The sequence below is a fragment of the Littorina saxatilis genome, linkage group LG6, assembly GCF_037325665.1.
Source record: "Littorina saxatilis isolate snail1 linkage group LG6, US_GU_Lsax_2.0, whole genome shotgun sequence".
NCBI lineage: Eukaryota > Metazoa > Mollusca > Gastropoda > Littorinimorpha > Littorinidae > Littorina > Littorina saxatilis.
Genome location: NC_090250.1, coordinates 24781577 through 24804869, shown reverse-complemented (window position 1 = coordinate 24804869; position 23293 = coordinate 24781577). Strand labels below are relative to the sequence as shown.

General features: G+C 40.9%; 2 protein-coding genes and 1 non-coding gene across 6 annotated transcripts in view; 2 read left to right on the top strand and 1 right to left on the bottom strand.

Annotated features, from left to right (window-relative positions):
• The window catches only part of LOC138968812 (putative methyltransferase NSUN7), a 70693-nt gene extending 58485 nt beyond the window's left edge, over positions 1 to 12208 (top strand). For both annotated transcript variants that reach the window (XM_070341459.1, XM_070341461.1), the window contains exons 9-12: positions 5118 to 5374; positions 6589 to 6744; positions 10121 to 10147; positions 12040 to 12208. In XM_070341459.1, coding sequence (XP_070197560.1) covers positions 5118 to 5374; positions 6589 to 6744; positions 10121 to 10123 — 416 coding nt within the window. In that variant the 3' untranslated portion in view covers positions 10124 to 10147; positions 12040 to 12208. The remainder of the gene's footprint in view (positions 1 to 5117; positions 5375 to 6588; positions 6745 to 10120; positions 10148 to 12039) is intronic.
• On the top strand, positions 7642 to 7715 carry Trnac-gca (transfer RNA cysteine (anticodon GCA)). The gene has a single exon. It is a non-coding gene; the product is annotated as a tRNA-Cys (tRNA).
• A 1273-nt stretch (positions 12209 to 13481) lies between the features above and the next one.
• Positions 13482 to 23293, bottom strand: part of LOC138968809 (protein Fe65 homolog) — a 270704-nt gene continuing 260892 nt past the window's right edge. For all 3 annotated transcript variants that reach the window (XM_070341455.1, XM_070341457.1, XM_070341456.1), the window contains one exon: positions 13482 to 21335. Coding sequence is in view for 1 of the 3 variants with exons in the window: in XM_070341457.1 (XP_070197558.1) it covers positions 21258 to 21335 (78 nt within the window). In the remaining 2 variants the exon portion in view is untranslated. The remainder of the gene's footprint in view (positions 21336 to 23293) is intronic.

The following is a 23293-nucleotide window of genomic DNA, read 5'->3' as shown; positions in this document are numbered from 1 at the left end:
ACTCCAACACACTTTTAACACTCTCCCTCCCTCCCCCAGTCAGGCGCTCAAATGTCAGTTCACTCCAACACACTTTTAACACTCTCCCTACCTCCCCCAGTCAGGCGCTCAAATGTCAGTTCACTCCAACACACTTTTAACACTCTCCCTACCTCCCCCAGTCAGGCGCTCAAATGTCAGTTCACTCCAACACACTTTTAACACTCTCCCTCCCTCCCCTAGTCAGGCGTTCAAATGTCAGTTCACTCCAACACACTTTTAACACTCTCCCTCCCTCCCCCAGTCAGGCGCTCAAATGTCAGTTCACTCCAACACACTTTTAACACTCTCCCTCCCTCCCCCAGTCAGGCGCTCAAATGTCAGGTCACTCCAACACACTTTTAACACTTTCCCTCCCGCCCCAAGTCAGGCGCTCAAATGTCAGTTCACTCCAACACACTTTTAACACTCTCCCTCCCTCCCCTAGTCAGGCGCTCAAATGTCAGTTCACTCCAACACACTTTTAACACCCTCCCTACCTCCCCTAGTCAGGCGCTCAAATGTCAGTTCACTCTAACACACTTATAACACTCTCCCTCCCTCCCCCAGTCAGGCGCTCAAATGTCAGGTCACTCCAACACACTTTTAACACTTTCCCTCCCTCCCCAAGTCAGGCGCTCAAATGTCAGTTCACTCCAACACACTTTTAACACTCTCCCTCCCTCCCCCAGTCAGGCGCTCAAATGTCAGTTCACTCTAACTCACTTTTAACACTCTCCCTCCCTCCCCCAGTCAGGCGCTCAAATGTCAGTTCACTCTAACACACTTTTAACACTCTCCCTACCTCCCCCAGTCAGGCGCTCAAATGTCAGTTCACTCCAACACACTTTTAACACTCTCCCTCCGTCCCCCAGTCAGGCGCTCAAATGTCAGTTCACTCTAACACACTTATAACACTCTCCCTCCCTCCCCCAGTCAGGCGCTCAAATGTCAGTTCACTCCAACACACTTTTAACACTCTCCCTCCCTCCCCCAGTCAGGCGCTCAAATGTCAGTTCACTCTAACACACTTTTAACACTCTCCCTCCCTCCCCCAGTCAGGCGCTCAAATGTCAGCTCACTCTAACACACTTTTAACACTCTCCCTACCTCCCCCAGTCAGGCGCTCAAATGTCAGTTCACTCTAACACACTTATAACACTCTCCCTCCCTCCCCCAGTCAGGCGCTCAAATGTCAGTTCACTCCAACACACGTTTAAACACTCTCCCTCCCTCCCCCAGTCAGGCGCTCAAATGTCAGTTCACTCCAACACACTTTTAACACTCTCCCTACCTCCCCCAGTCAGGCGCTCAAATGTCAGTTCACTCCAACACACGTTTAAACACTCTCCCTCCCTCCCCCAGTCAGGCGCTCAAATGTCAGTTCACTCCAACACACGTTTAAACACTCTCCCTCCCTCCCCCAGTCAGGCGCTCAAATGTCAGTTCACTCTAACACACGTTTAACACTCTCCCTCCCTCCCCCAGTCAGGCGCTCAAATGTCAGTTCACTCCAACACACGTTTAAACACTCTCCCTCCCTCCCCCCATTGTAAGACTTCCTCCAACCCAATTAATTTTTATTTATTTATTTATTTATTTACGAGGATTTATATCGCGCACGTATCTCACCACACAAGGCGACTCAAGGCGCATGTTACCTATTAATGCCGTGTGAGATGGAATTTTTTACACAATATATCACGCATTCACATCGGCCAGTAGATCGACTGCCTTTAGGCGCTGCATCCACCTTTCACGGCCTATTATTCCAGGTCACACGGGTATTTTGGTGGACATTTTTATCTACGCCTATACAATTTTGCCAGGAAAGACCCTTTTGTCAATCGTGGGATCTTTAACGTGCACACCCCAATGTAGTGTACACGAAGGGACCTCGGTTTTTCGTCTCATCCGAAAGACTAGCACTTGAACCCACCACCTAGGTTAGGAAAGGGAGGAGAAAATAGCGGCCTGACCCAGGGTCGAACACGCAACCTCTTGATTCCGAGCGCAAGTGCGTTACCACTCGGCCACCCAGTCCCTGTTTAAGACCCTGTTTTCCTCAGATTTTCTGTTCATTACTTCCCTTAATGTAGCCCCGTGTTAAGACTTCCTCCTGTGTAGGACCTGCCTTTCTCACATTGTTGGATGTCTGGAAAGAGGAGTTCCCTTGTATGTAGGCCTTTCTATAGAATATACATTGAACAAGAGAGAGCTGTGTGTGAGAGTGTTTGTAGATCTGATTTGGAAGCAGGGACCATACCGAGCTGGCCTGTAGAAGTTTTGGGACGCTTTATGGAATGCATTCTATCATAAGAATGCATTGTTGGACGTTATAGAATGCATTCTATCATAGAATACATTTCTGGGCAAATGACAAGTATGATTGAACGCATTCTATATTAAATATACAATGTCTTCTATTTTATAGAATGCATTCTATAAATGTAGAATGTATTCTATAATATGGAATGCATTCTTTAATATAAAATGCATGCTAATTTCTATCATAATTTTCTTGAATAATTCATTATTTAGATCAAACTAACAAAAACTGAATTTCTTTCCAAACGGATCGCTTTTAACTCACGTGATCTCAAGCTAAACCTACGTGAACCGAAGGAAAACACCTTGTCAGCGACCATTGGAGGCCAGCGATCACTGTCAAAATCAATCATAAACTCCGATGAGAATATTTTCAAAAGAAAAGGGTGTCATATTGAATGCACCCTGCATACACTGTTAGCGGCAATGGCAGATCCAAGCGGATCAGCAGCGTGTTGTCTGTTGGCCATGCTTTGACTAAAGCTGGCCTCAGTGTTTACGGCACTACTCTACCATAACGAATGGAAATTCTGAGTAGACTTAGTTCAGGAAAGCATCTATTATATCATTGCAGGCCTCAGCACTCACTGAACTTAAAAATATGTATATTTTTTCCACCTTTTAAGGAGAAGACTACAAAATAAGGCAGCATTCTGAAAATGTAACTGCGCTGTATCCCACAGAAAGCTTAAACTTACATGAAGTGCATCCACAATGTTTCGTCACATTACTGTTAGCTCCATCTCCAGAAAGTGAACTGCCTCAGCCAAGCAGTATGGTTCCTGCACACACACGATGCATGTTAAGAAATCAAACACTATTTTACTGAAGTTCCACATCGTAGCAAGTGTTATCATTCGCATACTTTTGTTTATTGTGAAACTGTGTATCAACATTTAGATTTCTGTCAAATGTAGAAGGAGAGGGGGCTGGCTGTGTGTGTGTGTGTGTGTGTGTGTGTGTGTGTGTGTGTGTGTGAGTGTGTGCAGGGCCGGATCTGGGGGGGGGGGGGGGTCCTGGGTTCCGGACCCCCCCCCCCCCCCTGGCCATCCGATGTACCTCTCAGAGAAAAGAAAAAAAAATATGTCAGACTTATTCACTAGGCATATATGTCTTTGGGATTATTCCACTGAACCACTATGGTAAATGAATATCTGAAGTATTTTGTTAATGTTACTGTTGAAAATGTGTAATTTTGATTCCCAGTTGCAAGGAAAGACCAAAACATGACCTCACAAACGCAAAATTTTCTCGGCTTCTGGGAGGCTTTGCCCCCCAGACCCCCCAGCGGGGCGTTGTCTTGGCGGCCCATGGACCCCTGCCTTCAGTTGAACCCCCCCCCCCCTCAAACGAACTTGGTCCGGCCCTGGTGTGTGTGCATGTGTGTGTGTGTGTGGTGTGTGTGTGTGTGTGTGTCCACATAAGAGTTTGGCGACTGTCTGGTGTGTTTTGCACGGAGATATTAATTTTGAAACAGAGTATTTCAGCATATAGTATAATCAATGATTCCGCAACTTATCATTTCAATTTGAAAGTCAATATTTCTCTGCAAAACTACACACTATATGCAAATGCAGGACATGCGTACCTTGGCAAACACGTCTGGGTTGATCTCCTTCCCTGCCTCCTGTTCATCCTAAGGGCAATTCAGAAGAAATGTGCGCAGGTTACGCCCACATCGATTCGCTACATCAGCTCAAACGGCTTCCCAGTTCCCTGAAAGTGTGATAGATCTGTGAAATCAAATACATTACAACCAATCATGCATAGAATTATTCTAAATTGCGCACACAAGCAACCTGGCCACTGTTATGATGAATGTTTTTCATTAATGTATGCTGTTTTTAGCCTACCGCTTCGCTTTATCTAGCGTGCAGATCGTACATCTAACCAAAGGAAGAAGAAGAATCCGAAAATCTGCCAATATATTGCTCTGACCACAGGCGGAAGGTATCGTTCACTGGACCACCATTATAATTATAAGGAACCCCTGGACATACACGTAGGGGAAGGGCTCCTAATATGGACCGGCTCCTAATATGGACCACCTCTTGATCTGACAAACTAACGGCGCTAGAGCGCTCATTCGCTGTATTCACCCTATCTGGATAACTTGCGCATGTCAAAACAGTTGCAGAAACACAAACCTTAAAACCGTTAGGCTTTTTATCTTTTTTTCACTTTTGGCAGCGTTCACTCTAACTTTGACGCCTAAAACGGACTCGTTTCTGTCCACAGCCAAAGCTTTTATCACACAAAAATTGCTATATATGTTGAAAAATATGCATTTTTACCGTGTTGAAGTGAAACGTTCGACTGCAATCACGACTCGATTGACCCCTACCCTGTATAACACAGTTTAGAAAAAGGTAAAAACAGAAAACGATTAAATAATCTGCACTACCTACAGCCAGCAAAATATCTTCCACGACTCTGTCTTTCTTTTTTTATGTACCTTATCTGGTTCATATTTTACGACAATTTGAAAATGACGAATAATCACTTGCAACAGTGGGCTCGAATTAGTAGCGTTTCGTTCGCCGGGTACTGTACAAGAGAGAAAAAGAGAAACAGATCCACCGAGTTATAGCATTGTCCCACAAGGTCAATGACAACAAATCATGGTTGTTGCAGTGCACAGGATCCAAGGCGTGGTGTTCCTATCTATTAATCCTACACGGAACAAGAGTGAGAAAGAGAGACAGAGACAGATACACTGAGCTATGGCATTGTCCTACAACGTCAATGACAACAAACCATGATTGTTGCAGTGCACAGGGTCCAAGGCGTGGCGTATCTGACCCGCTCCACCAACGACGCGGAGAACGACATGGTCGTGCAGAAGTCCATAGAGTACGTCAACATGCAGCAGCTGCCCAAGAGGATGCCCCCCTGGAAAGTCATCCCCCCTGTCCTGCCCTACAGTGCCGAGGAGATCGACGAACAGATCGGCATCGACGGCAAGTACGTGCGCTTCCTGCCCACCGCCATGATGAACGGTTGCTTCATCACCTGCATGGCCAGAGAGGTCAGTGGGGAGGCTTCGTTGCCACTCTTCTTCTTGTTCTTGTTGTTCTTGGTCTTGGTCTTGGTCTTGTTCTTGTTCTTGTTCTCGTTCTTGTCCTGCCCACCGCCATGATGGACGGTTGCTTCATCACCTGCATGGCCAGAGAGGTCAGTGGGGAGGCTTCGTTGCCACTCTTCTTCTTGTTCTTGTTGTTCTTGGTCTTGGTCTTGGTCTTGGTCTTGGTCTTGGTCTTGTTCTTGTTCTTGTTCTTGTCCTGCCCACCGCCATGATGGACGGTTGCTTCATCACCTGCATGGCCAGAGAGGTCAGTGGGGAGGCTTCGTTGCCACTCTTCTTCTTGTTCGCATGTTGTTCTTGGTCTTGGTCTTGGTCTTGTTCTTGTTCTTGTTCTTGTTCTCGTTCTCGTTCGTCTTGTTCTTGTTCTTCGTCTTCTTCGTCTTCTTCTTGTTCTTCTTTACTTCTTGTTCTTCTTCCTCTTCTTCGTCTCCTTCTTCTTCTTCCTTATTGGTTTCACTCTGTCTGTTTGTTTGTCTATCTGTCTGTTAGTCTGAGTGTTTGTTGGTTGGTTTGTTTGTCTGTCTGTCTGTCTGCCTGTCTGTCTGTCTGTCTGTCTGTGTCTATCTATCTGTCTGTCTGTTTGTCTGTTTTGTTTGTTTGTCTGTCTGTTTGTCTGTCTGTCTGCTGTATATCTGTCTGTTTCTTTGTTTGTTTGTCCCGCTGTTCACACTTAGTCTTAGATCTGTGGGCCTGTATGCAAGAGTAGAGGTTAGAAACGTTATTGTCCGGGATAAACTGTACCCTCAATGCAGTCAATCCAGGACTAAAGACTCAAATTTTGTCACAAATGCTCATGATAGTAGGTACTGTACAAGAATTGTAGCAAATTAGAATGTTTCATTATTGACAAAACAAAACGTTACATTCACCAATGGAAACGTAAATGTTTCGTAAATGTAACGTTTTGATTTGTCAATAATGAAACGTTAGAAATACCCTGCACCGCTTGTTTTGTAAATTATGTAACGTTTGGTTTTGTCAATACCTGTAATTAAACGTTCCAATAACCTACAATTTGTAAAGGTAACGTTTTGTTTTTGTCTATAATTAAACGTTCCAGTAACCTACAATTCTTGTTTTGTGATTTTGTAAATGTAAGGTTTTGTTTTGTCAATAATTAAATTAAATTCTTGTTTTTTTAATTTTGCCCCCAACAGCCCGAGACACAGAGCGAAGCGTTTGCCAGGGCGAAAGGCAGGGGGCCCAAGACATCTCAGATAGGCGGCCTCAACGAGGAAGGCGAGGAGTTGCACACGGAAGAAAGCGGCCATCACGGCCGCAGGAAGTCGCTGGGGAATAAGAACAAGGGGAAGGTACGTAAGGGCGCCTCCAAGACGTCCTTGTCCTCGACGTCGTCGAGCAAGTCCAAAGCCAAGTCCAAGGTAGGCCCCGAACTGAAGGTTCCCGAGCACCTTAGGATCGTCAGGCACTCTGCACCTTTTAGGTGATTGGGCTGCATGCCTCACCTGTGTGTGTGTGAGGGGGGGGAGGGGGTTCGTGTGTATTTGTCTATGTGTGTGTGTGTGTGGGTGTGTGGGGGGGGGGGGTTCGTGTGTGTGTGTGAGTGTGTGTGTGTGAGTGTGTGAGTGTGTGTGTGAGTGTGTGTGTGTGTGTGAGACTGCTCTCACCAGATGTGTGTGTGTGGGGCTGGCACTACGGCTAGGATTGGTATCTTCAATAACTAGTGTCTTATTTTCCCAGAGTCTGGATTGTTCACCCTAAACTACCCTTGTTTGTTCACTAGAGTCATTGTGGCACCTTCAGTTCGAGACGCACCTTGTTACACGGTTGTCTTACTTCATTGACACACTCTGAACGTCTTGCTTTGGGTTTTGTGTTTGTTGCTTTTGTGGTTGTTGCTTTTGTGTTCTGGCCTTTGAGTTTGTGTTTGATATGCATGACGACATGTTTTATTAGAGCAACGCTACTGATCACTCATTTGATTTAGTTTAAATCCCAGGCTTTGTTTCAATTCAATGAATGAGTTTTTGTTGTTTAAAAAAATGTTCTTGTTCATATATTTTGGACTTGTGCTTGAACTGGTCACATGAAAATCGTTTTTGTTTGAAATTAGAAACTGTGACGCTGTGTCAATTGACTTTTGTTTATTGAACGCTAGACCCACGGTGTAACATTTTGACGGATATTATATGGGTTAGCTTTGGTACGGCTGCAAATGGACGGTTATGGGGCAAGAAGCAGTGGATACCGGCCCCCGTAGCGCAGTGGTTAGCGCATCGGGCTGCAGGCCGGAAGGTCGTGGGTTCGAATCCCATCAGGGTCATGTGGGTTTTTCGGGCTACGGTCGGCTCCAACCCAGAGTGGAAGTGCTATGGTTCCTATGGGAAGGCTGGGATCACACAGCCGAGTGTCATTCACTTAACGAATGCGACTTTGAGGGTGCTCAAGTCAGTTTCTGTATACCTGACCAACACCGCAGGTGCGGCAGTTCTCGGGCCTGGTTAACGCCAGGATATATTATGACAGTAAGCGTAGAGTGATGCCCTGTCACGTAGTCTCAAAAAACCAAAATTAAATCCCAAGCATCATCATTATAGTCATCCTCATCTCATTAATCATCCAAAATAAAAATTGTCCTTGCTCTTGTGGCCCTTCGTGCCCGGAGCTATCATGTTGACCTTGGTCACAGTGTTCCTGTTCGATCCTTCCCTGAATAGTTGTTCTGCTGTCAGTCTTCAACGTGTGACGTTCTGGGGGGTCGACGGAGGGACGTGGTGGCGGTCTGCTCTCTGGAGGGGACGCTCACTCAGTCTGGCTCCGCGACTTAAAGTCAATGTCGTTTGTAGGGGGCATAGTAGGTTGTGGGCTGCGTCCGTTAGCTCGGGACAGACCCACTACTGAACACCGTCGAAGTGACTCAGCAGAAGTGCAGTGTCATCTTCCGAGGGTAGCCTACATCTTGAACACACGGCCAGTACCATGTAACTGGTCTTGACACGGAACGATCCAAGGGGGGCAATCTCAGTCATCTGAAAGGGGGAAATCCAAACGCAATCCGCCTTGTTCGATTTTATGGGCTTGGACGATAGAGAAAAATAAGAAAAGCAAAAGCTGGAGTCCAGTCTGGACGAAACTGCTATCAAGAACGCAGAATTGATTTTTTTGAGGGTTTTTTTTTAGCCGTAAGCGCCATTTCTCATTTCGAATTTCTCATAACTGCTGTTCACAATGCGGCCGCAGTGAAACCAACAAAGGGGCCTCACTCTGGAAGAGTTTCCTGCTCCGATAAACATGGCGCTTACGGCTAAAAAAAACTCAGAAAAAATCAATTCTGCGTTCTTGATAGTAGTTTCGTCCAGACTGGACTGCAGCTTTTGCTTTTCTTATTTTTCTCTATCGTCCAAGCCCATAAAATCGAACAAGGCGGATTGCGTTTGGATTTCCCCCTTTCAGATGACTGAGATTGCCCCCCTTGGATCGTTCCGTGTCAAGGCCAGTTACACGGTACTGGCCGTGTGTTCAAGATGGGGTAGCCTACCGCAGCGACCCGACATCCCCCCCCTGGAGCGTCTGTAAAATCGACAAGTCTGGCAGCGGAACAAAATTCAGAGGTGGTTGGAGCAGCGAGTGCAGGGACGGGGCGGTGTGAGAGCACAACGGGACATGAAGGGAACAGGTGAAAGGACGAGTGTGAATGCCTATGGCAGATGGTCTCGACCCTTCTTGCAATCGTTCACTGAGTAAAATTTAATTTGACTTTGAAGTTGAAAGATGAAATGTAGGGATTTAATGTTTGGGCTTTCTTCGACTCGCCTGTGGTGATATTTTCGAGTTGTATGTATCGCTTATTGTTGGTGTAGTTTAGGTTAAGACGTCTTGTGTGCAATACGTGAAATAAAACATTTTGCTGTCACCGCGGTAGATGCATGCAGAGAACATTCATGTGACAAAAATCACCAACAAACCCTTATTAATTACTGCCTTTAAAATCTTAGATGTGATTCAACGTTTAATCATGAGTTTGTTTTTTCTAATATGTATTATGTGTTGAATGTTTGATTCAATTCTGATTTGAAATATTGTTACATTCTTCAGTTTTGTTTATAATTTTTCTTTTTCTTTAGGATTTGTATGATATGTTTGCTAACGAGACCCACATTATTACGGCCATGCAATGACTTTATTTGATGCAATGTGTGGTGACAGAGTGGTAAAGTTAACGCAATTTAAAATTGTTCAGCATTGTATGAGTGTTTGCAAGCTATGTTGTTATTGATATAAGTAAAGACTGTTTCGACATATATTTGTCTGAAGTAACTATATTATTCTGAAGCCACCATACGGTCTCCTCAGCTGCAGAATGTTGCCGTATAAATAGCATTATTGCAAACTTTGTGCGCAGCATTAATTTTAATTTTTTTATTTTAATACATTTTGAACTAACTGTACAAATGTTTTGCTACTCCGGACATTTTACCAATGTACAGTATTCATGAATTTGTATATTCATTTTGCATTTGCAGTATTAAGTTACTGAGAAACAAAAGATAAATTTGTGTAGCAATTCTGTGCATGCTTTGCTTTATTTTCTTCCGCAGTCAGCATTATCATAAAAGAAGAAGCTGTTTTAACCGTCTAACCGTCCAATCCTTGTGTGATATGATTTATGCCGTCTATATTTTGATGCAAATGTTAAATCATCTTTTTCTGACATATTTTCGATTATAGTGATCAGAACTTTGGACAACAGAGCAGGTAAACTGCAAGCATGTTGGAAATTGTTCATGGAAACTTTGGCACTTTATACATTCAATGATTCAGCATTTTTACATTTGGTCAAGTTTTGACTAAAATAATGTTTTAACATAGAGGGGGAATCGAGACGAGGGTCGTGGTGTGTGTCTGTGCGTGTGTGTGTGTAGAGCGATTCAGACTAAACTACTGGACCGATCTTTATGAAATTTTACATGAGTCTTTTATGACGTCATATCCGGCTTTTTGTAAAAGTTGAGGCGGCACTGTCACACCCTCATTTTTCAATCTAATTGATTAAAATTTTGGCCAAGGAATCTTCGACGAAGGCCGGACTTTGGTATTGCATTTCAGCATGGAGGCTTAAAAATTAATTAATGACTTTGGTCATTATTATTTTTTATAAAACGATCCAAAAATACTTTTATTTTATTCTTCATCATGTTCTGATTCCAAAAACATATACATATGTTATATTCGGATTATAAACAAGCTCTAAAAATTAAAAATATAAAAATTATGATTAAAATTAAATTTCCGAAATCGTTTTAAAAACAATTTCACCTTATTCCTTGTCGGTTCCTGATTCCAAAAACATATAGATATGATATGTTTGGATTAAAAACACGCTCAGAAAGTTAAAACGAAGAGAGGAACAGTAAAGCGTGCTATGCAGCACGCGCTGAACAGGCTCATCACTTTCACTGCCTTTTTCACTAGCGGCGGACTACGGTCATTGTGAAAATAGGCAGTGCGTTCAGTTTCATTCTGTGAGTTCCACAGCTTGACTAAATGTAGACTATGTAGTAATTTCGCCTTACGCGACTTGTTTTGTTATGCAGTGGATAGACCATTCGTTTTCAACACACTGACACAGTCACATTTTTCTTATAGTTGAGTTTGTTTGATGGTCATTTTTGAAGGAGAAATTAAGATTTTGTTCAAGTGGTTTCATTTTACTGTTGAATTGTTTGGTTGCATGCATCTCTTTCAGTTATTTTCCATATGTACATGTAGATGTGGTGTGTGTGAGTGTATGTGTCCGTGTCACGGTGTGTGTGTGTGTGTGTGTGTGTGTGTGTGTGTGTGTGTGTATGTATGTGTGTGTGAGGATCGTGTATGCCTCAGTGTGTGTATGTAAGAGTTTAGAGTAGAGAAGTAGAAATGAGATCATGTCACAGAATGGATTTCAACTTCACTTTAATTTGATTTAAACTATGTCAAATAGAACTGTGATTGCATCTTCTCACTTATATATCTCTTGCAATTTAGAAGTGATTTTCTCTTCTCACTTTGTTCACTTGTGGTTACAAAAACCTGCAATCCTCCATCACATTAAATAACACATCAAGGGAAAAAGAGAAAATATTGTATGAATATTTTCTTTTCGTTGTAATAAGCGTAATTTTGCAACTTTCAGAAAAGAATGAGAATGAAGAACTTACTCGCGTAGCACGCCATGTCATTTGTTAATGCACCCCCCGCGGGTTAGGGGGAAGAATTTACCCGATGCTCCCCAGCATGTCGTAAGAGGCGACTAACGGATTCTGTTTCTCCTTTTACCCTTGTTAAGTGTTTCTTGTATAGAATATAGTCAATTTTTGTGAAGATTTTAGTCAAGCAGTATGTAAGAAATGTTAAGTCCTTTGCACTGGAAACTTGCATTCTCCCAGTAAGGTAATATATTGTACTACGTTGCAAGCCCCTGGAGCAAATTTTTGATTAGTGCTTTTGTGAACAAGAAACAATTGACAAGTGGCTCTATCCCCTCTCCCCCCTTTCCTCGTCGCGATATAACCTTGAATGGTTGAAAACGACGTTAAACACCAAATAAAGAAAGAAAGAATTTGTTAACGCTCAGTTTGATATGGTTGTTCTTTAACGATTGTTTCCAGATTTGTTTCAAGATGCCATGAAAGACGTGACAACTGCGATAATATTATGAACTTTTGGGGGTATTTTAACCATATACTGCACTGTAATGATAATAATCTTCATGCAAGCAAAGCTTGTCGGTTTTAAGGTGGCTTTTTTGAGTCCTAATTAAAGTCTGTCAAACAGTCATTTCCGCTGTTTATCTGCATGGTCTTGTTAGATTGGCTGTGCATGGGATGAACAGATTTTGCTGAATTCTTTTCCATTGTCATGTTCGCCTCACATAGAAGGTTGTAGGCAACAAATAAATTCAATTATTTTGAAATCCAGTGTAATTTGTGTCTGGTGATCACACCATTGAGCTTCTAGTCTGATCTGAGTAAATCTGTCTGGAAAGACATGAGTACCTTTTATGGTGAAGCACACTTTTAAAAGCAATTTTGCATGTGTGTGTGTATGTTTGAGTGTGTGTGTGTGTGAGAGAGAGAGAGAGAGAGAGAGAGAGAGAGAGAGAGAGAGAGAGAGAGAGAGAGAGAGAGAGAGAGAGATTCTGTCAGTATGTGTGTGTGTGAGAGAGATTCTGTCAGTGTGTGTGTGTGTGAGAGAGATTCTGTCAGTATATATATATGTGTGTGTGTGTGTGTGTGTGTGTGTGTGAGTGAGAGAGAGAGAGAGAGAGAGAGAGAGAGAGAGAGAGAGAGAGAGAGAGAGAGAGAGAGAGAGAGAGAGAGAGAGAGAGAGAGAGATATTTTGTCAGTGTGCACATCAGTGTGTGTATTAACTATAGCTTCAACCAGTTTAACTATTTAACTTAAACAGATAATTGTAAATTCTAACCAGGAAAACCTCAAGCATTCACGTCATCAAAGAGAATTACCGATTTTCCTTTTCATTTAAAATCGAACTTGTGAAGGATTAGAACATTTTGAATATTTACTTGAATCCATTAAAATAGTCATTGCAATGTCGTCCATTTGTTTCCGTCACTATTTCCACCAGAGTACATGAACTTTGTACTGCTGAAGTTCCCATGCATTACATGAAGTCAGTCTTGCTTTCAGGTTGTGATGAAAATAAACTGATTGCGAAAAAGATAAGAAGGGTTGAGTTGCATCTACGTTTGTGTGTGTGTGTGTGTGTGTTTGTGTATGTGTGTGCACATGGTTGTCTTTTGGATATATACCACTAAAACTTTAGCTTGTGAAATGTATATTCTCGCATTTATGGCGAATACAATGTTATTTAAAAGACGAAGACATTTATTTTGACAGGCCAATAAATGTTCACTTCAGATTAATAACTGATGTGTAATGCTCTGTGCTAGTGGACAAACTCACTCAGAGACCTGTGCATGCATAACTTTAAAACACATACTGGCCTCACACACACCCTTTTTCAAAGACAAACAGACAGACAGACAGACAGACAGACAAACAGACAGGGATTGAGGCATAAAGACCAGTGGTGATGCAGTAAGATGTTTTATTGATGACCTCATAGCTGGTGATGTAGAAAAGTGCACAGCAATACGCAGGCTTACGTAAGTACACGGTTAAAATGTACACTACGCCAACATCAAACCACTGAAACAGTTTTGCACACAAAGAAAATACGTGCAATAAAAGCACAATAATAAACAATGCCAGCAACTTGTTTCGCCATGATCATGCAACATTTTTGCGTGGCTTTCTTCATTCTCATCCATTTATATAGCAACTGATTCACACTGTATACATACTGTCATGAGTATATTTTAAGTGTGACAAACTTTGAGACTGTTAATACCTTAACTACTCATGGAACTAAGACATGCATAAGACAAGACTCAAGTCTAAATAAAGTGGCCACCAAACTTTTGTTTATGTTCCTGTTAGAAATGATGTCCCTGTTAGAAATGATGGCAGTCTTCAGATGTCTGATGGAATAAAACCGTAATTACTCAACGAATTAAGATTTGCAGGAGACCACACTTAAGTTCAAACAAAATAGTCTCAAAGTGGCCAACAGATGCTAATTTTACCTAGCTACTAGCGCCAATGGCACTCATCTTTTTTGCTGCTCAAAACGGTCACAAAATCAAACCAAATCATGTCCAAGAAAAGAACTGCACAATTCTTAGGTCATATGACGTAAAAGTAAAGTACAATTACATCAGCCTGTAAATGCCCAGTCTGGTATGCATGCATGGTATTACACACATGCATATCATCAAAGTCTAACCCATCAGCACTCAGAGTAGCCCAAAATGCCCTTTCGTAAATGCTCAACACTGGCCAAAACAAGACTGCACCTTCCATGTACAAGATTAAGTATTCCTTATACAATTTTCATCAGTGACCTACAAACTGACCTACAAAATCTTGACTGAACACGACTTCAACTGTTTTCAGTGATAAAAAAAACTTGCTCTGTACCTCAGAACACAGTGAAACAGGTAGCATAGCATCCTATTACTGAATTTAGGTATAAATGAAAAAGTTAAGACACTTACTTAACCGTGACACTTGACATTCGACAACAGAAATATCACATTAACCCTTACACTGGTTGTTGCGTCATGGAACGAATATATTTGTGTTAGCTGGTGATCGCAACATGTCTCAAGTTTCAGGGTGGTCCCGTTTGGTAGGTTACAGATTTTGGAACCCACATGCAATCCAAGATAACACACAATTGGAACTATAATAGACGTTGTCTTTATTTCTATCTCTGTAAAGCGCTGAGAGCACAGAATTATTTTGTGGATCGTGCTACATTTATCATTATGATTCATGTATTGGGGAACTGCACCAGGGTAAGGGTTAATCATGAACTCCCACGTTCTAAAACAAATTGTAATTCAATCAAGTTGGCGTTTTAATGAAACAGATCCTGTGATTGGTCAGAATGCCCCAACTCATTAAAAATTACCGGTGACTAATTGTCGATAGCCACTCGCTAAAAAATCCATTAACAACCTGCTGGCGAGGCGCATTGATACAGCCTCAACTAGTCTCGGTTAGCTTTGAGGGTCATTTTACAAGTAGGAAATATGAAGGCCAACGAAATACCGAGACCATAAGGTATGCGAAGTGATGACGTCGAATACGTGACGTAAGTTGATGCATGAATTCTTCCGGACTACGTCAGTCAATTCCAAAGATCGCTTTTGTGATGAAAAGAATTTGTTTTAGAGCTTGCTGTCCAGAAACCCGTCAAAAAAGAAGTGAAAATGTGTGTGAAAGAAAACAAAACAGGAGCAGAGTGATACGATAGGAATACAGAGACATATTTCATGGGACTTGACCCTTGCAGGTAGGTGGACTGAAAGTAGTGTGTGAACAGAACAGAACCAATTTACAACCGCATGAAAGCAGGAAAGAGATCGTCGTCAGATTGAATTACAATAACATTAACATGCTTCCATTTGAAACTTCTCGGTCTTCATCATGGATTGACGCCCTCCCAAAGTCTAATTAAAGCCCTCCGTCGCTTCGCTCCGTCGGGATTCAATTAGCTTTTGTCGGGCGTCAATCCCCGATGAAGACCTCGAAGTTTCAAATGGAAGCATGTTAATGTGTAAGTAAAGTATCCCTGATTTGTGTTCAATAAAGAGTACATAAAAGGGGTGCATCTTTTATTCTATGACAGAACCGTTTCTGTTTCACAACTGTAACTGCACGGGGTTGACACTTTCGCTGGTTTTGATTGTAAGTATAAAGCACAAAAAAAAAAAAAAAGCACAATCATTTGCTGGTTTTGAAACTCTTTTATATGTTGCAAAAACAAAATATAGTTGCTTTTGACTGGCATTTTCCAGGGAACCTGAAGTAAGGAGTGATTCAAGTTCAAAACATAATTATTATATTTCACAGCAAGACAAAAACCTTCAAAACAGAAGCAGAGCAAAACAACACAAAACAAAACGGAGAATACAAAACCAAACCTGATTTCCTGTGAGATATTTCAACTTACAGTAACGAAGGAGAATCAAGAATGAACTGAGAAGTCTGGATCAACCGACAAGCATACATAAAGTAGGTAGACTGTTAGCACCATTTGGAATGAAAACTTTCTTTGTTAAAACACTCGAGAACACAACAGCAAAATAGGATCATGGCTAATATATCCCACTATAAACACTATCATTGGTTAAAAAAAGGTATTCAATGAACACAAACACTGAAACCAAGTCATGCATCTGTCAATCTGACCACAGCAACAGACACACGGTGCTAGAAATATAATCATTACAATCTGGATTAGAATTTCAGGAAAAAGCAACTACTGAAATATAGATCATTAAACTTTTTGTTTGTTAAAATCTGATGTTTCTAAGTGCTGGCCCAGCTTTTTACGGGTGCTTTGAAAATAAGTGGTTGAAATCAACAGGAAACTAGTGCCAAAATCTGGAGAAAAAAAAATTTAAAAAAAATCTAAGGGCTGTACATGGAGGTACAGTTTTTCCTGGTTAAAACAAAGCACACTTAACCTGAATAAGACCACACAAATCGCTGACACTAATCTGAATAAGACCACACAAATCGCTGACACTAATCTGAATAAGACCACACAAATCGCTGACACTAATCTGAGATTCTTAAATTACAATGAAAATGTGAAGACAAATTTTGGAAATAACACATCCATGACAGACAGCAAAGTACAGTCGTTCACTAGTAATCTCACCCTTTTCCTTAAAAGTAGAATGCACTCCTGCAACCCTTTTACTGGATGTTGAAAAAGCTATGATGAAACAGAACTCACAACCCGTCATATTTGACATCAAGACAAACTGACACAACATTATGACACTGACCTAACGTGAACATCTATACTCTCTTGACACTATCACTCATGTACAATCCATCAAAGAACGCATACAAGTGTTGCACATCTAACAGAAGGATTCCAGGTAAGTTGCAAATGTGTTCACCTGCACCTTGACCAGCAAATGTATCAGAGTTCTTCTTTACTGGGGGTGCTTATAAACTACACGTGACATAGGGCTAACGGTAAGGAAAGAAAGAAACAATTAATTATAAGCCCCCCCAAAAAATGTGTAAGCAACTCGTTGCAAGCAAATATAGCGCCCTTTACCAAAGCTTAACACTTCTTAAGAAAAATTTTTTATTTCAAATTTAGAAAGGTTGAAATCGTTGCTATCATGACACCAGAAAAACACACCCTCTGGTATAGTTCCTTTGGGATCCTTATGTCCTGCTGTAACATTTTTTGTCTGTTTAACAGTAAAAAAGCCAGCCATCTCAGCGAAAAGGATGAAATATGGATACCATAAAATGCCATGATTAAATATGCACACTTTTTCTGTTGCTATCATTACTGCAGTGGCTAAAGCTAAACACAGATCACAACACTTAGACAACTTTTGCAAACAATATAAGCATCAGTAATTAAAATAAATAAGCTGAAGTATCAATAGTGTGTTTTACTATCACGGCATCCTCAAAACAGAAACACGGGTAAACACGCTTTTCGGAATACAAAGCACAAGCCCTAGCTGGCAGCATTTCAAAACTTCAAACTCATTTCAATTCCAGTCTTTCATCTGTTACAAAGAAAACACTTTTGTCTCACAGTGTGTTTCTTCTTGTTTCACCCATTTCTTTTCTTTTCTAGTTCCAAACATGTGACCTTTCAACATATAAGCACCCTTTCTTCACTAAAAATGTGTACAAAAACAGTTGATCATCAAAAGATACAATGATACAATGTGCCCTTTACACCGTGGCAGCAATATTTACAAGTCACATAACCAAGCTTTTGTTCTACAAAAAGGCTACACAATGCAGATCACTTTCTTCATCCTTTGCACAAACACATGCAAAGCGTATATACCCGCTGGTATATGTTTTTTTTTACATGTTTCAAGACGTATCACAATATTACATAATTGTAAATGGAATGATAACTTGCCTGAAAGTATAAACTCCCAACGAGAATTGGGTGGGGGTCCAAGATATTTGGGGTGGGGGTGGATTGAAAAGGTACCAGAGTTACTTGTTACAAGACAACACCAATTAAGAAAAATAATTTTGTGAGAACTGAAAAGGATTTGTGTATTAGACATGTACTCGCATGGTGGCTAATTTTGAAAAAAATCTCCTCCTCCTAACGGAACATGAAAGTGAAACTCAATTCAGACAGCTATAGCATTACGTGCATGGTGATGGCTACACAATACTGTTTCCATGCAGCGCCCGGGTATTGAAGATACATGTAGTAGTACTGTACATGTACATGTGATGTACCTAGGCTATACTGGTGGGTATATTAAATATTAAGCTGTATTAATAATTGTACGAAGAAGTGGAATGTACGCTTAATTGGTAAGGGAGCAGTAAGAACTGGAGATACTGCAGAGATTGTAAGTATGTTCTTTGAATTATAATAATAAGCTAAGAACAAATAATTATCAAATACAGAAAAGTGAAATTTACAAAATAATACATTGGACTAGACACAAACAGATATGATTGTTGTTGGCAAGTGAATTACAGTAAATCACAAAAGCTAATTACAATGTGATACCAGAGATTTCACATTAATTCACATTAATATCCAGCAGGCAGGTACACATACAGTTCTATTACAATTTAAATGCTGAAAATAACAATAAACAGACTGAGTGAGGCACACCCACTAGTGTCTCTGATGCAGAAATACGGCTTGGTCTAACAAACGGAACTAATAAAATAGACCATCAAACTGTCAGTGTGTGCAATTAGCTAAAAATACTAAAAGGGATTGCAGAATCTACAAAACCTTTCAACTAATCTAGCCCTTCAATTGCTCATCAAACTTGCGTACATTTGCACATCAGACTGCAGAAACTACTCATTATCAGTAGAATCCATCTCATCGGAACCAGATATACCCATCAAAAGATCGCCTAACCTGTACATGTACATGCATATCAAACTTTCAGAAATGACTCAGCACCTCCAGAATCCATCAGACTCAAACCAGCTGTACCCATCAAAAGGTCTCCAAAACTGTACATGCATATCAAACGTGAGAAAATTGCTACATGCTTCTCTTCAAAAGAAGAGAACGTTTCCCAACCCTGAACGAAGTAAAATTATCCAAACCAGGTGACTTTCACAAGCAACTAAATAGAATTAAGTAGGGGGGAGTAGTGTATCACAGAATTAACAGATAACATTTTAACAAGCAGCGACACTATCAGTAAAAATGGGAGAAGGAGGAAGGGAGGGAGGGAGGGAGGGTGCAAGAAGGGGTGTGAGGTGGGGGTGAAGAGGTGGGTGTATATGACTGGGAGTGATTCGTGAACAGTGTAATTAAGTCAACTCAGATCATTTATGATCCCTATGTTATGTTATATGAAGTCTTATATCGCGCGCGTATCTCCAGACTCGGACTCAAGGCGCAGGGATCTATTTATGCCGTGTGAGATGGAATTTTTTACACAATACATCACGCATTCACATCGACCAGCAGATCGCAGCCATTTCGGCGCATATCCTACTTTTCACGGCCTATTATTCCAAGTCAAACGGGTATTTTGGTGGACATTTTTATCTATGCCTATACAATTTTGCCAGGAAAGACCCTTTTGTCAATCGTGGGATCTCTGACGTGTGCACCCCAATGTAGTGTACACGAAGGGACCTCGGTTTTTCGTCTCATCCGAAAGACTAGCACTTGAACCCCCCACCTAGGTTAGGAAAGGGGGGAGAAAATTGTTAATGCCCTGACCCAGGGTCGAACTCGCAACCTCTCGCTTCCGAGCGCAAGTGCGTTACCACTCGGCCACCCAGTCCATGCACAGTAACTATCTATTTCAAAATGTAACACACACACACGTTTGATCAGCATCGTTTGTGAGATACACTGCCATCACTGCTTCTGTGATATTGATACATGTACATGATATGACAAAAACAAAAAAAATCCACACAGATTAATATAAAAAGCTCATCATATGAAAAGATTGTCTATTAAAAGTGTAAAACACTTTACACTAAAAACCAAAGATGACAATGACATTAATTATAGGCTACACTCTGTACATCACTCACAGGCAAAGACAGGACATTTTAGTCTGACTGAATATAGTGGAAACCCCTTTTTAAGACCTTTAAATTGGGGGTCTTAAAAAGGGGTTCCACTGTACCTCCTTGATTCCCCACAGGAATGGAAAAGCCACTCACCACTGAGACTTCACATGATTACTTCATGTCATCTTCAAATGTCAAATGTCAAACAAAATCTAGTGGAATAAAAGCGAATGAGAGATTTTACCATGATTTAAAATCTACACTTTGTCACATTCAAAACTTCACTCTGATATACTAAACATCAATGAAAACTTAAAATGAATGATATGCATAGCTCATAGGATGTATTGCAAACACATGAACAATCACATGAAAGAGAGAAGAAACAAAAAAAGCTTCCACAGACTTATTCTAGTCAAAAGCAACAAGCTTTTTGGCATGTCATAGCACTTCAAATGAAAACCACAAAATATGTCAACTAGATTTCCTCGCAAACCTTGAATCTAAACTATTGTTTTTATATCAGAGTGAATAAAACATATGGTTCTTGTATGAACTGAAAAATCGACAAAACTTATCAATGTGTTGTATTAGCTAAAAATTGAGACATTTTTAAAAGACTGTAAAACTAAGTGCATGAATCAGAGATACCCTAATTATAAAACAATATCATCTGGTGTAAAAAGTTTTGAATAAATTTGATTAAAGTACACTATTTTTGTTAGCCACAATGCCGCCATTTGCTAATCAAGAGATATCAAAAAAGTAAATAAAATGGGGAAAAAATCAGCTGTAGAACAGGTTCACTGGCCTGTGCTTTATAAGATGTAAATTCTTACAAATGCTTAAAAAAATAAACCCCATTGAAATAGGCGACAGTCTATGAGATTCACATAGATGTACCGGCACGTATTTTTCACCAAGCCAGATGAACATTATGAGAACATTTACTTTCCTAAACTAACATCAAAATAACAAACAACTATTTAAAAAAGAATGAAAAAAATCTAAAATAAATAACACCCATATAAATAAAACTTTTCTTCATCAAAAAGTCCCCTGTAAAATCCACATCACAGGAAATGCGACCAAGAAAGACAACACTCCCCACTCCCGGTGCAAGAGTTTCCCCCCTTTCCCCAAACTTAGCTCTGAAGCTCCCTCCAAGCGAAGCCTGTGCGTAACCTTGGTGTTGCCTCCCCAGCTCCCCCTGGTGTCTACTTAGGGGAGACGAGCTGAGCGACGGAGCCCCACACACACTGCACGCTCTGTTTCAGGCTCGGCAGACTCATTCTCTGCAAAAAGGAAATACAGTCAGCGTTAGCAAAAACTTCTGCCATACAGTGGAACCCCCTTTTGAAGACAACCCAGTTTGTGACTCCCTCACCCCCTTTAAGACTCCTGCCTCCCCCCCCCCCCACCCCTTTAAGACCTTATTTTCTCTTTGTTCATCTTCACTGTAAATTTACCTCTATAGACTCCGGCCCTCCTTTCTACAATCCGAGTACATGTATCTCAGTTGTTCTTTGGGTCATGAAACGGGGCTTCCATGGTATGGCACTTAGAAAAACTACCATCTTACAAGAGAGACAGCCTTAGAAACGGATTTCTTTTCTGAAAAGCAATAATGCAAAAATGAAGTACAGTATTCTATTAAGACAGCATCTATCTATGGTCCGTAGAAGAACAACACAAGGCTTGTACAGAATAATGAATAAGTGTAAAGCAGTAATAACAGTTACACTTGTTTTCTGAAATATACCATAACCTAGCCTGTTTATTTACATTTTAAGTTTAATTTAATCCTGTGACCGCTTCTGCAGCATGAAGGATAACGGCAAAAAAGAACGGAATTGCAGAATACATAGCTGTGTACAGTAATGGAAGGGGAGTAACTCTTCTTTGGAAACATACTTCAATAAGTTACCTCCCATTAAGTGTAAACCTGGCTGTTTTGTAACAAGGTTTTTCAGACTAACCTTTATAGTTTGCTTTATCTTTTCAAGAGAATTAATCATTTGCTTTCAAAGATATTAATTAAAACCGGCTTACTAATTAGTAATATGATGAAGCAATAATACACAGCTTGTGATAATATTCATACAACTTTGACTTAGTTTTTATATTCTGTCCTAAAGAAAACTTTACCTAAAAATAGCAAGATAGGTCAGATACAATCTCTAAAACAGTAAGAGATAAAACTAAAAGGATCAGATGAACAACAGTTTAACAAAGAAATACAAGAAACATATATTATGCAAACATTCATCAGCAAAACTTAAAATGCATGCATGGTGAACATCTATCCTGCTAAGGAAAGTGGAAAGCAGGGAGATAATGAATTGAAGAAACAGAAACCATTACATTCAAGGTCACAACAGTGATAAGGTTTGACCACAATGTCAAGGAAACAAACTCTAAAAACATACCCATTAAGTCCAAGGTTGTATTGATTCAGTTTCATAAGGGGCGGCATACTAATCATGAAACATACCCATTAAGTCAAGTTGTATTGATTCAGTTTCATAAGGGGCGGCATACTAATCATGAAACATACCCATTAAGTCCAAGGTTGTATTGATTCAGTTTCATAAGGGGCGGCATACTAATCATGAAACATAGCCATTAAGTCCAAGGTTGTATTGATTCAGTTTCACAAGGGGCGGCATACTAATCACGAAACATAAGCCAGCTTAATTCTGCTCGTCTACAAAAGAGAATAAACAGTTAATTACAAAACACACAACATCAAGTGCAGGTGGCAGCCGATCCACAATAAGCTAGCAACTGTTCAAATTCTGCTAAAGCCATATTGTCTGTTAATTAATATTCAAAACTGAGCCAGCGGAGTACAAATTAAAATCAAGCAATTTTGGGAATGGCTGCTATCACTGACGTTAAACTGCAAGTCTTTTTTAAACTAGAAGCATCATTAGTTTCTGTGCACATAAATCCATGTACACACACACGCGCGAACAGACACAGATTCTCTCTCTCTCTCCATCTGCGGTGCACCCCTACAACACACAAACATCCACCCAACCACACACTTGCACACACACTCTCTCTCTCCCTCTGTGGTGCACCCCTACAACACACAAACATCCACCCAACCACACACTTCCACACACTCTCTCTCTCCCTCTGTGGTGCACCCCTACAACACACAAACATCCACCCAACCACACATTTACACACACTCTCTCTCTCTCTCCCTCTGCGGTGCACCCCTACAACACACAAACATCCACCC